General features: G+C 45.9%; 1 protein-coding gene across 1 annotated transcript; it reads left to right on the forward strand.

Annotated features, from left to right (window-relative positions):
- Nucleotides 1-5142: 5142 nt before the first annotated feature.
- On the forward strand, nucleotides 5143-9810 carry LOC123165169 (putrescine hydroxycinnamoyltransferase 1-like). The gene is made up of 2 exons (XM_044582798.1): nucleotides 5143-5606; nucleotides 8902-9810. The coding sequence occupies exons 1-2, from the start codon at nucleotides 5178-5180 to the stop codon at nucleotides 9808-9810; spliced, it is 1338 nt and encodes a 445-aa protein (XP_044438733.1). The 5' UTR covers nucleotides 5143-5177.
- The last annotated feature ends 3617 nt before the right edge of the window (nucleotides 9811-13427 follow it).

Raw genomic sequence — 13427 nt, forward strand, 5'->3', positions numbered from 1 at the left:
GTCTCCTTATTGGCTTTTAGTTACTCATACATACTAATCAAATCCAGATATTGTTATCCTGTTTATAATAAATCTATTGTGTATAGAAGGTATGTATGCTTGCTGAATTTCACCATAATATTATGTGATCGCTGGTGCACTAGTGAGTAGTTACACAGGTCTGATATCCAATCAAAACTTTTTAGAATCCATAGAGACAAAGATTCAAACAGCTCCATTCTTCATTGTGGTCTGCTAAAATTGGCTTGCTTATGCCCCATATTCTTATGCATTTCTTGTATATGTACTCCCTCTGTAAAGAAATATAAGATGGTTTAGATCACTAATATAGTGATCTAAATGATCTTATATTTCTTTACAGAGGGAGTACCTATTTCCCTGTAAGATCAGGTACTGTTCGGAAGCTTAACATCATATTGTATACGCTAATGTCTGTAAAAAAGGTTTGTGAGTTACTCCTTCCTAAAATCTTAGGCACCCAAGCTTTTTCCAAAAATCCCAAAATCTTAGGCACCTAAGCCTCTTGCCTGTGCTACCTCTCCCGTACAGTTAGTTCCAGCTAACTATCGCTAGTCCTAGGCCGGTCTCACGATGCGGTTAGACAACCTGCACCTCAAGCAGTTGGGCCTTTTCTTCCCGCACGCTATGGAGCTGGCCCGTTTGCTGTTTTCCTAGATCAGTCAACCACCAGCCTATGCGGTTAGAGGAGATCGTGCATGAATATGCAACAATACGATGTCTTAACAACACCCAGCCGTATGCTAATTTTCATGCCATAAGATGCGGTTAGGGTGCGAACTAGTTACCGGAGCAAGTGGAATTGGTGTTTGCATATGTTCAAAGCCAGCGGCAGCTAGCCTTGAAGTGGACATTTCGAAAGGAGCACCTTTCGGTGCCAAAAAAATTGCTGGGAAGAGCGGCAGTGGAGACAAGGAATAGGATGGCTCCTCTGCTGTGTTAATTTGTAAATTTGCCATGTGATGGTGACCAGATCTGAAAGAAATGAGAGCCATTACAAAACCCAAGACTAGCACTCCCTTAATTTTAACTAGTGATAAAGTTCAACAGTGGGGTTTTTGTGAAACGAAAGGCTGTGTAGAGCTGTTTGTTTGTTTGTTAGTTTGTTTGTCTATGTGTCTTTGGTGAATGGATCACTTGCGTACTGAACCATTTTTGTACTCCATTTTTATAGCGTTCTCAAAAACAACTTGACTTGCTTGCGTCTTGAATGAACTACTACATTATTCCAAAGGCCGTCCTCACCCGAGCCAATGATCCAACTCACACGAGGCCGCAGCTCAATGGACTAAATACGAGGACTTAGACCATGTTTTTTTAGAGACCTGCGAGACGATGTTTGATCATGCTATAGACAAGGGTGGTTAGCAAGGTCTGGTGATTCAAATATGGCAGATCAACTGATCCATCGGTGACTTATGTGGCCAATGGGGAGCCACAAACGTCTGAAAAGGACACAATGCTAGTTTTTTGTTTGCATTTTGAACCATCCGAGATCAGAGAGCATCATTAATCTCACCTGGTACACTGATCAATGAGGTGGTATCCAAGAAGACTAAATTGAATATACCTCAAGACTCAGATTCCAGTGAGCCAACAACTTGAGTCTTGAGATGCTGTTTTTTTTTTTACTTCAAGTTATACTTATTCATAACTCCATCGTTACTCCAATAAGTTTAAAACTAAAGAAACTGTTCACTCCTAAAAAGTATTTATCACAACTGAAATTCAAATGTGTAATAAGTAAATTGCTCGTGCATGCCAGTTGAACTAGATGTGTTTAGATCCAAAATTTAAACGAGAGCCATTAAATGAAGCTCGGAACTAGCGGTCCTAACCTTTCTTTTTTGGGTAGCAGCCCCTTAATTTCAGCTAGTGGTAAACTTCGTCGTTTGTTCTTTCTTCCGTGATGAACTGTCGTCACCGGTTCTACATTTGTTTCTCTGTGGACTGAGGAGAAAGGGGCTGAGAAGGAAGGGGATTTCAGCTAGTGGTTGTTCGTCGCTTCGTGGGTGGGGCTTTTGTGGAACAAAAGGTTGTGTAGAGCTGTTTGTCTGTTTGTTTGATCTTTTAATATGAAAATAGCTCTCTACTCCTCATTTCAACCGATAAGGATAAAAAGGTTCATGCCATTTACATACAAAACCTTTCTTTTTCTTGCTTTCTCTTTTCTGGGCATGTAAGATTCTGAGACACAACTTAACTTGTTGGCCTCTATAATGAACTACTCTCCCCATCCCAAGATGTAAGATCATTTTTATCTTACATTTTAGGACGGGGAGAGTATAATGTTTGAAAGGCCAGCCTCCAAGAAGATGCTTACTTTTTCCTAAAGAGTTGGTGGAGACTTGGACGTGCCAACCATCGAATTCACATGAGGCCAGAGCTTAATCATGATTAAGAAGACTTCATCATTTTTTTAGAGACTTGCAAGATGTTTGATCATCTGTATTTTAAAGCTAGAAGAGACGAGGGTGGTTAGCAAGGTGTAGTGAGTAAAATATGCTCATATCGATCGGTGACTTATCCAGACAATGTGGAGCCATGTACATCTTATTTTTTATTTTTTTGAGGGGAGGAGACATGTACATAAAAGGATACTCCACCGATGACTACAATAATGCTAATATATAAAGAGTTGCACGCAATTACACGCTGGCTAGGATTCTTTCTATCTAACTAACCACTCCCCCCTGATTTTCATGGGGGTGGGCCCCTCCTCCCCCATAATCTCCAATCAAAACTTATCTGTTTGTAAAACCCGTGTAAATCTATGTATGTGTAGCATTACTCCGACGACTATTGTGCTCCACTGTGACAGAGAATATATCTGTAAAGTTTTGTACTCGTTTTTGTTTGAGACTATCTTTAAGCTCACATGGTACACTGAATGGGGTGGTATCAGGGTAAAATAAAATAGCGTGCTATACAAAATAGCTCCGCCCCTTAAAATACACTATTAGTGTGCTATAGCGTGCTATAGAATTGCTATTAGCAAGAGATTGTATACTGATTTCTTTAGCGAGACAATTCTCTACACGCTATAGCGCACTATTTTTTCAGTGGGTGGTATCCAAGAAGGTGAAAAATAATTAAATGCATATAATCTTGAAACATTTCCTTTTCTTTGGGAGAAATCGTCAAGGAGAACAAGATAATATTGGTAGCCCAAGTACCTACAAATAGCTAGGCGAAGTCCAGAAATGACAATGAATTATTTGGAAAGGTGCAGTAGTAATAGACGTGGAACGGGGAAATAGCATACATGGTTGTTTTCCTATTTGACATGATTCACAAACAAGAGGAGGCTAGGTGTCTTTATTACGTGAGTGAAGGAAGTTTTTGGGTAATGTAGATCATGGAAGTCGCCAACGAAGGAGAGACTTGTTGGAGGATAGTTGCTGACTTATAGAGGTCATCGTGACTACTGGATCTCATGATGATTTTCCGAAATGCTAGATCCTTCATGGTAAAACCTAAGGAGTAAAATTTTAATGGTGTAAGAATTGTCGCGGGTGAAATGCTGTACAGAATTTAAGTCCTCAAGTATGCTAGGGAAACAAACATATCACTGAGAGTAAAGGAGGAAAATTTGATGGACCCGGTAGCGGCACATCTAGTGTGGTGGCGCGGGTGGGGGGGGGGGGGGGTGTTGTTGTTGAAGGCTTCCCATTATAGAGCCACCAGAGAATCCTCATAAGATCCAATCATAAGGGTTATCCAACAAATATGCGTGCAGGCTAAAAAAACATGTGGTTATGTAATAATGTTGAATGATTCATCCATGTGTTTATGTCATGCATTCATGCATGTAGAAACAAGCTCCTAACAAGATCTTCGCTCAAAATGGTAAAAGCTCCTAATAAGATCTACTTCCACGTGATATTTATCAGTTATGTTGAGGGAGACGGGCCACCATGCATGTGTTTTGATTGTCATCCAATAGAAGATGCAATTTTGGAGATGTAAAAATTTACATCTCCAAAAAAGGGGCAACTCCAACAGAAAATGTATATTGGAGATGTAAAACAGCAACTCTAATAGAAGATGCAAATGGAGATGTAAAACTATACTTCAACTACTACTTCATTTGAAACATGTAAATTCAAACATAGCAAATTCAACTACTACTTGATTACACCACATAGCCACGTCATAGGCACACGCACCCTCATGGACGGTGGGGTAGGTGCCGAGCCAGAGCGGTGGCCGACATCGGAGAGCTCCATGCCAAAATGGCCGGATGGATTCGCCCGCATGCCGAAAAACCCCGTCTTGCTCTTCGGGAGCTTCTTCTGCGGCAGGCAACGGTCAGTGTGGTGGTGCGGGTCGGCTGCAGTGGTGCGGGGTGGCGGGCAGGGCTGTAGGCAGCGGTGGGGCGGGGCGGCGAGCGAGGCTGTCAGTGCGGAGGTCCAATGAGCGGCGACAGTGTGGGGATGTGGGTGGGGCGGCGGCGGTGGTGGAATTGAGTGGCGGCGGCGGAATCAAGCGGCGATGGTAAAAACACCCGATACGTGGCGTGGGGCGGCGGCCGGCGGTCGAAACACGCTGGAACCGGCGACGGAGGTGCTGGAGGGGACTGATTTGGCGTGGGGCGGCAGCGGCGGGGTGTGGTGGGCGGGTGGAAGGAAGTGCGGCTGGGCGGCGGGACGAAGAAGATGGGTGGGGGGAAGCAAATGGAACGGTAGTTGGCGGTTGGCGCGCGGCTGCCCTTTTTACATCTCCGGTCGGCGGAGATGCAAATTTGCAACGCAAGGTGTTGTATTTTACATCTCCGAAAGACACAGATGTAAAATCTTTTGCATCTACATCATCTGTTGGAGAGGGGGTTTTGGGCTTTGAAGATGCAAAAATTAAGTATTTTTACATCTACACTTTCTACTGAAGATGCTCTAATACGAGTCATCGCTGTAGGGAAGAAAACGACGCTCCAGCAGCCTTTATCTACCTTTATTTTTATTTTAAGGAAGAAGCATCTCATTGTCATGGCGTAAGGATTGGACCCACAATTCCGATCTAGCCGAGCTGTATTGACTTTTTTTTATCGTCATATGTCAGAAATCTTTGTCTTTAAATCATTGCTGCTCGGTGCCCATTTCCATCAGAGTAGCACTAGAAGAAAGAAAGAGAACGGGGGAGGAGAGCAAGAAAGAAGAAGAATGGCCGCCGGTGAGGAGGAGGTGCTGGTGGTAGAGTCGTGCTTTGTAACCCCGGCCGTAGACACGCCTAGAAAAGCGCTCTGGCTCTCGCCACTCGACATCATGCTGGCCAGCAGAGGCTACACCCCTCTCGTCCACTTCTACCGTCCTTGTGTCGACGAAACCAGTGCCCAAGACTTCTTTGACGTGACTAAGTTGAAGACTGCGCTGGGCAAGGCTCTTGTGGCCTTCTACCCCATGGCCGGCCGGCTCAGGGTGGGCGCCCATGGCAGGTTGGAGATCGACTGCAACGGTAAGGGCATGCTTTTTCTTATGGCCTACTCTCGTCTCACCATCAATGATTTCCGCGACTTGAAGCCATCATCAAAGCTAAGGAGGTTGTTTGTTCCCCGCATGGACGACTCATCGGCCATCCTGTGCGCCACCCAGGTTTGATTCTTTCTTAAGTAGGCACTGAAAGAGCAAAAGCACACAAAGAAATATCCTCAATCCAACCAGGCCCTTAGTTTTTCTTTCTTTCTCACCAAATGAGAGTTAATTGCATAAAACCACCACATTTCATGCTTCTTCTGCAGAAAACCACCTGGTCCCTAATCATTTGCAAAAATCACCGCGAATTCAATAAACTTTTTCAAAAAGCACTGATCAGGTGATTTAGCCCGTTTAATCACTTTCTGACAAGTGGGGCCAGAATGTAAGGAGCTGATTTGGCAACAAATTGACATATACCTTCCTGGATTTAAAAAGAAAGCAACAGCAAAAACTTTACACGCACACACACACCCTTGGATCTCAAATAGAAAAGCAATCAACCCCTCCGCGCACGCTGACCCCACCATCTGCAGTTCGTCCCGACCTCGACCAGAACAGGAGCTCGGTCCCTCGTCACCGACAGTGAGGTGAGCACGTGGCCGGCAACCAGGAGCTCGGCGGCGAGGTGCGTGCGCGGTACTGGCCAGCCAAGGCCGACCCCTGCGCCACCTGTGTCGGAGTCGCCTGGGCGTGCGCACGCGGGACTAGCAGGTTGCGGCCCCCTTTACTCGCCGTCCAAGCCACGTGGCCGGCGCCGACATGGGGAGACGACCATGGTGTCCCAGGCAACCAGGAGCGGGCAATGTTGATGCGCGCCGGAGGCTCGGGCCTGCACCTAGAGTTCGTCCCCGACTTCCACCCTCCTTGTCATGGATTAATGGAGTAGAGGAGACGGCGGTGGTGCGTTGTTGGGGAACGTAGTAGTTTCAAAAAAATTCCTACGCACACGCAAGATCATGGTGATGCATAGCAACGAGAGGGGAGAGTGTTGTCTACGTACCCTCGTAGATCGTAAGCGGAAGCGTTATGACAACGCGGTTGATGTAGTCGTACGTCTTCACGATCGACCGATCCTAGTACCGAACGTACGGCACCTCCACAATCTGCACACGTTCAGCTCGATGACGTCCCACGAACTCACGATCCAGTAGAGCTTCGAGGGAGAGCTTCGTCAACACGACGGCGTGATGACGGTGATGATGAAGCTACCGGCGCAGGGCTTCACCTAAGCACTACGATGATATGACCGAGGTGGATTATGGTGGAGGGGGGCACCGCACACGGCTAAGAGATCAATGATCAACTTGTGTATCTATGGGGTGCCCCCCTCCCCCGTATATAAAGGAGTGGAGGAGGGGGAGGGTCGGCCCTCCACTATGGCCCGCCCTGGGGAGTCCTACTCCCACCGGGAGTAGGATTCCCCCCCCCCTTCCATGTAGTAGGAGTAGGAGAGAAGGAAGGAGGAGAGAGGGAGAAGGAAAGGGGGCGCCCCCCCCCCTTCCTAGTCCAATTCGGACCAGAGGGGGAGGGGGCGCACGGCCTGCCCTGGCCGCCCCTCTCTCTCTCCACTAAGGCCCATAAGGCCCATTATACTCCCTGGGGGGTTCCGGTAACCCCCCGGTACTCCGGTATATGCCCGAACTCTCTCGAAACCTTTTCGATGTCCAAACATAGTCATCCAATATATCGATCTTTATGTCTTGACCATTTCGAGACTCCTCGTCATGTCCGTGATCATATCTGGGACTCCGAACTACCTTCGCTACATCAAAACACATAAACTCATAATACCGATCGTCACCAAACGTTAAGCGTGCGGACCCTACGGGTTCGAGAACTATGTAGACATGACCGAGACTCATCTCCGGTCAATAACCAATAGCGGAATCTGGATGCTCATATTGGTTCCTACATATTCTACGAAGATATTTATCGGTCAAACCGCATAACAGTATACGTTGTTCCCTTTGTCATCGGTATGTTACTTGCCCGAGATTCGATCGTCGGTATCTCAATACCTAGTTCAATCTCGTTACCGGCAAGTCTCTTTACTCGTTCCGTAATGCATCATCCCGCAACTAACTCATTAGTCACATTGCTTGCAAGGCTTATTGTGATGTGCATTACCCAGAGGGCCCAGAGATACCTCTCCGACAGTCGGAGTGACAAATCATAATCTCGATCTATGCCAACTCAACAAGTACCATCGGAGACACCTGTAGAGCACCTTTATAATTACCCAGTTACGTTGTGACGTTTGGTAGCACACAAAGTGTTCCTCCGGTATTCGGGAGTTGCATAATCTCATAGTCATAGGAACATGTATAAGTCATGAAGAAAGCAATAGCAATATACTAAACGATCAAGTGCTAAGCTAACGGAATGGGTCAAGTCAATCACATCATTCTCTAATGATGTGATCCCGTTAATCAAATGACAACTCATGTCTATGGCTAGGAAACTTAACCATCTTTGATTCAACGAGCTAGTCAAGTAGAGGCATACTAGTGACACTCTGTTTGTCTATGTATTCACACATGTACTAAGTTTCCGGTTAATACGATTCTAGCATGAATAATAAACATTTATCATGATATAAGGAAATATAAATAACAACTTCATTATTGCCTCTAGGGTATATTTCCTTCATGCGCACCTGTGCGTGGCGGGTAGCACGTTGGAGAGCAGTGGGGGCTGCGGGCCGCCGCAGAATCCGTCGCCATGAACATGGTCGTGGTTGGGCCGACTGTGGCCGGCAGCGGCTGGGCTAGGCAGGGGCGAGGTACGCGTCGTCCCAGAGGAGAAGGAAAGAAAAGGGAGGAGGAAGGAGATGGTACACGGGGCAGCGGTGGTCACCGGCTCTTCACCGAACCTGCCGTGGCCGCCGAGCTCTTCACCGAAGCCGCCGGGACGTCGGAGCCGAGCGAAGAGCTGGACATGCAGGTGGCGGATCCGACGCTCGCTCGCTCCACTGTGGCCCTGCCATCTGCCGGAAGCAGCGCGAGTGCGGCTGCTGCTCGCGTGGCCTTGAAGGCTGGCGGCGTGCCCAGGCCCTGTCGTGGTATCCACAATGGGAGGGCCTGATTGCATTTTTCTTTTAGATGTAGGGGTATGTGTGTTAATATGTTGCCAAGTCAGCTCCTTACATTCCGGCCCCACTTGTCAGAAAGTGATTAAACGGGCTAAATCATCTGATCAGTGTTTTTTGCAAAAAGTTTACCGAGTGCGCGGTGATTTTTACAAATGATTAGGGACCATGTGATTTTTTTTGCAGAAGAAGCCCGAAATATGGTGGTTTTATGCAAATAACTCCACCAAATCAACTACTATATTGCAATAGCACAAACATGCTTACATATGGTAACAACAAGCAAGTAATATGTGCGACATGCAAATCTATATATGTATGCAGGTGACATTCTTCAAGTGTGGTGGAGTGGCCTTAGGGACGGCAACGCACCAAGGCGCTATGGATGGCACTGCCGCGTTTCACTTCTTCCAGACATGGTCAGCCTTCTCCAGGGATGGCGACCGGGATGTGGTGAAGTTCCCCTACCTTGACCGCACACTCTTATGTGCGCGCGACCCACCCATTATTCATCCGGACACCCTCTCCCTATTCCGCCTCAAGACAACGAACTTGTCCCAGCCGCCGGCGCCGGGGCCTGTAGTCGTCAACGAGGTTTTCACCCTTCGCAAGGATCAAATTTCCGCTCTTAAGCACATGTGTGGTGGCGGCCGTGTGAGCACCTTCAGCGCCGTGAGTGCATACATGTGGCGGTGCATGTGCTTAGCCCGGCGGCTACCTCCAGACTCCACGACGCGCCTCGAGTTCCCGGCCAACTTCCGACGCAGCATTGCGCCACCGCTCCCGGACGTCTACTTCGGCAACGCGATGTTGCAAGTAAGTGTCGCCGACAAAACGTGGGACGTCGTCTCGGGCAATCTAGCCTACGTCGCGCACCGGATCAGAGACACCCTCGGCCGGGTGAACGACGAGCTGGTGCGTTCGGCGGTCGACTACCTCGAGCTCGACCTGGCAGAGAGGGACAACCGCCCGGCTATCGGCGTTCTGCCAGCGACGGACCTGTGCGTGGTCAGCTGGCTCGGCATGCCCTTGTACGATGTGGATTTCGGCTGGGGAAAGCCGTTGGCTATGTTGCGTGCCGAGCAAAACCGCGGAGGTTTCGTGCTCATGATGAACGGCGCGCAGGGGGATGGCAGCGTGCGCCTGTCCATGTCCATAGAGGCTGCAATTCTCAAGGACTTCCAGCGTTTCTTCTATACAAAGCTGGATAGCAAGGTGTATTCCAAGTTCTAGCCGGCTGTATATACCTCCATTATTTCTGTCGAATGATTTTCTTCCACTAGATCTAGAACTAATTATCTGTATGTCTCAGACGGTATCGAAGATATGCTCAATTGTGCTTAGCTAAGGGAGATAAACTAGTACGATGGCCTGCACATTTGCACGGCTAGCTAGATTGATTATATATGCTTGTTCTGACATTTGTGTAGATGCAACTAGCTAAGCGATATTTAATATGACTACATTGACATTGGTATGTCATTGCAAATATATAAACCTAGCAGTATGACACGTGCATTTGTGTGGCCAGATTAGTTATGTGTTATTTGATTTGTGTGATTTTGTATTTATATATTTATTATTATATAGGTTCTGAACCATTGGCAAATCACTAGATGCATAATATTTGAAATTATAAAAAAGCTTGTAACCATAATACACCATGCAAAAATATACTTGGCTTTACTTTTGAGAACGTCATTTATCACATGTAAAACCCTGTTGTTGTATCTCACTAAAAAAAACTTGCTGTTGTCCATATTCCAATTATGTTTTTTAGTTAGAAAAATTACTTGTCTCCAGATGCTTCTAGGCCGGCCCTCTCATCATTCTAATTTCTTTCTTTTTTTTGAGAAATTTTCCGATCTATTCATCAACTATCAAGATAGTACAAAGAACACCAGAAGTAAAAATTACATCTAGGTCCGTAGACCACCTAGCGACGACTACAAGCACTAGAGCGAGCCGAAGGCGCGCAGCCGTCAACGCTCCTCCCACGTCGGAGCCAGGCGAACATTGTTGTAGTAGATAGTTGGGAAGTCGTCGCTATGGCCTCATAGGACCAGGCGGATCCATCGAAGACAAACACCGACTGGATCCCATGATATCCACCAGAGACACACCTCCACACATCCTCCGATGATGCTAGAAGCATCGCCAGAACGGGGCCTAGGTGGGGAGAACCTTATTCCAGCTTCAAGAAGCCGTCGCCGCCACCTCGACTTCTTGAGCATGGCATAAATCCTAACAAAACTCAGAAAAACACCTAAAACGAAGGCAAGGGCCGGGATCCACCGTGCCTCCATGGTCAAAGGACCATAGGAGGTGAGACGGACCGGCAATGGGCCGGCAAGAGGTAGGAAAACCCTAGACGAGAGTTCACAGGAGGCAGGAGCCATCACTCTAATTTCTGTTAGTGCATGTTATCGATATTATCAAAATATATTCCGCTTACCCTTGTAACATCTTTTTTTAGTGGTCCATCCTTCTGCACAACTTATATTTAATTAAATAACTGATGCAGTGTTTTTCTTACAACATGTTCCCTAATTTTAGATTCGCTCTTTGCCATAGCTTGTTATTCACACTACTGAAAAAACGTTGTTTGCCTACTGCATATCTGTTTGTCGAGTTCCTTTTCGCGGACACTCGACAAACAAGGTTGTTGCCAATTACCACAGAATAAACTACTCGACAAAAGGAGGGAACTCGGTAAGGCAGTGTGGTTTGTCAAGTGCCGCGTAGAAAATGCTCGGTAAACATATGATACTCGGCAAATACAACGCACGACACTTGACTAAGCACACTTATGCCACGTGTTCCTTCCCACCGCAGCTGACCACGCTGTGAGGGCGGGGCTGTGACACTCGGCAAACCTTTTTATTTCCTTTTTCAAAATGAAGAAAGTGCTTGCAGAGTACACGGTAAATAACACTTGGATTTTTTTTCCTTTTCTTTCCTTTCCTTTGTCTTATTAGCTTTTCTTTCCTTTTTCTTTGTTTCTTTCCCTCTTTCTTTTTTCTTTCTTTTCTTTTATTTGCTTTTCTTTCTTCTCTTTCTTTCTTCTCGGGTCAGGTTTGCATGGGAAGTGTCATGTCGCTTCATCTGCTGGCCTTGAAAAAAATCACACTCAACACACAATATTAAATGTAACATCTCAAAAATGGGCATTTTCTGTGGTCTGTTTGTTATATTAAAGTCATTAAATGCATTTCTAGGCATTTAATTGATCAATTCAAATTCCAACTACTACCTCCGTCACAGTTTAGAAGGCACAGTTAAATTTGCGTGTGTTTCCACAATAGACAAGGTTTAGGGCGCATTGCATTTATTTCTAATAGCTAACTAGTACTCTGATGTACTATTCCTATATGCATGCGTGGTGTGAATGCTATTTTTTAGCCCATCTCACAACCAATAGATAACCACCTAGGTCCCTGAGATTTTCCAAGCGCGCCTTCTAAACCGTGACGGAGGGAGTACATGTACATGAAATTATGGCCAGAAGTGGGTTGAAAAATCTTATTTGTGGTCTTTAGTATATGTTTAGCCCTTATACCACAAAAGGAAAGGAGTGCCAAACACGAGGGGCCGAGACTCATGCAACAATGTGGATCTTAGAAGTTATTTAATTATGAAAAATTCAAACTAAGCCGGAAAACAATGAAACATGCCATGGTGTCATTATATGACCCCTAGAGGTTGAGATAAAATTTGAGAATGTTTCACAAAACTTTGTTACATAGAATGCTTAAAAACCGGATCATCTCTAAGGAAGAATCTGGATTTGGATCAGGTTTGGAGACAAAATGACCGATGCTTTATCCATTGGCCTTGAAATGTTTTCCACAATCAACACACTATTACATATAGAATGTCAAAATTTTGCATTTTCTGGTATCTGTTTGCTATATTTAAGTCAGTAAGTGTATTTCCATGCATTTAACAGGTATAATTCAAATTTGAACCGCGGATACATTAAATTATGGCCAGAAGTGGGTTGAAAAATCTTATAGGTGTTCTTTAGTCTAAGTCCCTTACATCATAAAATAAAAGTGCCAAACTCTAGGGGTGAGATTCGGGCACCAACGTGGAGCTTAGGGGTTGTTTAATACACATGTTAGATTCACTAAATATTTCAAATTTAGGTTTTTATTTTGTTAGCCAGTAACTTTCTCCCTCGGTTACCATGTTCATGAGCCCCTGATCTTCTGTGTGCATATCGTTGTATGAAATAATAAAATGAAAGGAAAACGTTCTGAGTCTTCTTTTATGTCTTGTTGTCGACATAGACCGTGAAGCAAAGTTGCGGTGGGGGGGTGGGGGGGGGGGGGCATCTCTCCAAGGCCGGAGGGGGGGGGAATAGGTGACTGCGCAGGGGATAGATCTTGATCCGCTCGGTCGGAGCGGGCGAAATCCGGACTGGACCAGCAGTGTTTTCAGGTAAAATTATACATAGCAAACTGACTGAATATACAAGCGGGCTCAAACCGCTAGGTCCGGCCCAGAGCACAACACGATCAGGCTAGAAGCCCACTTGGTATGTCCACCCATATTGCCAGGAGCGGATGGACACATGCGTGTTAATCGGACCGCATCCCATTAAGCACTTTCCACTCACTCGCTCGGGTCTTCGCTCGCCGGCCTCTCTGCCTCGATCGCTCGCTCGCTCTGGACACATCATGCTAGTTAAACCGGTTGCCAATTGTCGGTTGACTGAGCATTGACTGTTGAAAAGAAATCAATTCAAAATCATTTCTTGAAAATTTTAGAAAAAACATGAATTTTAAAATGTTCGTAAATTTGAAAAATCAAATCACGAATTTAGCAAAGTTCACAAATTTTGACAA

This window comes from Triticum aestivum, chromosome 7D (genome assembly GCF_018294505.1).
Source record: "Triticum aestivum cultivar Chinese Spring chromosome 7D, IWGSC CS RefSeq v2.1, whole genome shotgun sequence".
Classification (NCBI taxonomy): Eukaryota; Viridiplantae; Streptophyta; class Magnoliopsida; order Poales; family Poaceae; genus Triticum; species Triticum aestivum.

Coding starts and splice junctions, on each gene's coding strand:
- LOC123165169 (XM_044582798.1), top strand. CDS start 5,178: ATGGCCGCCGGTGAGGAGGAGGTGCTGGTGGTAGAGTCGTGCTTTGTA. Junction 5,607..8,901: donor CCATCCTGTGCGCCACCCAG/GTTTGATTCTTT, acceptor ATATGTATGCAG/GTGACATTCTTCAAGTGTGG.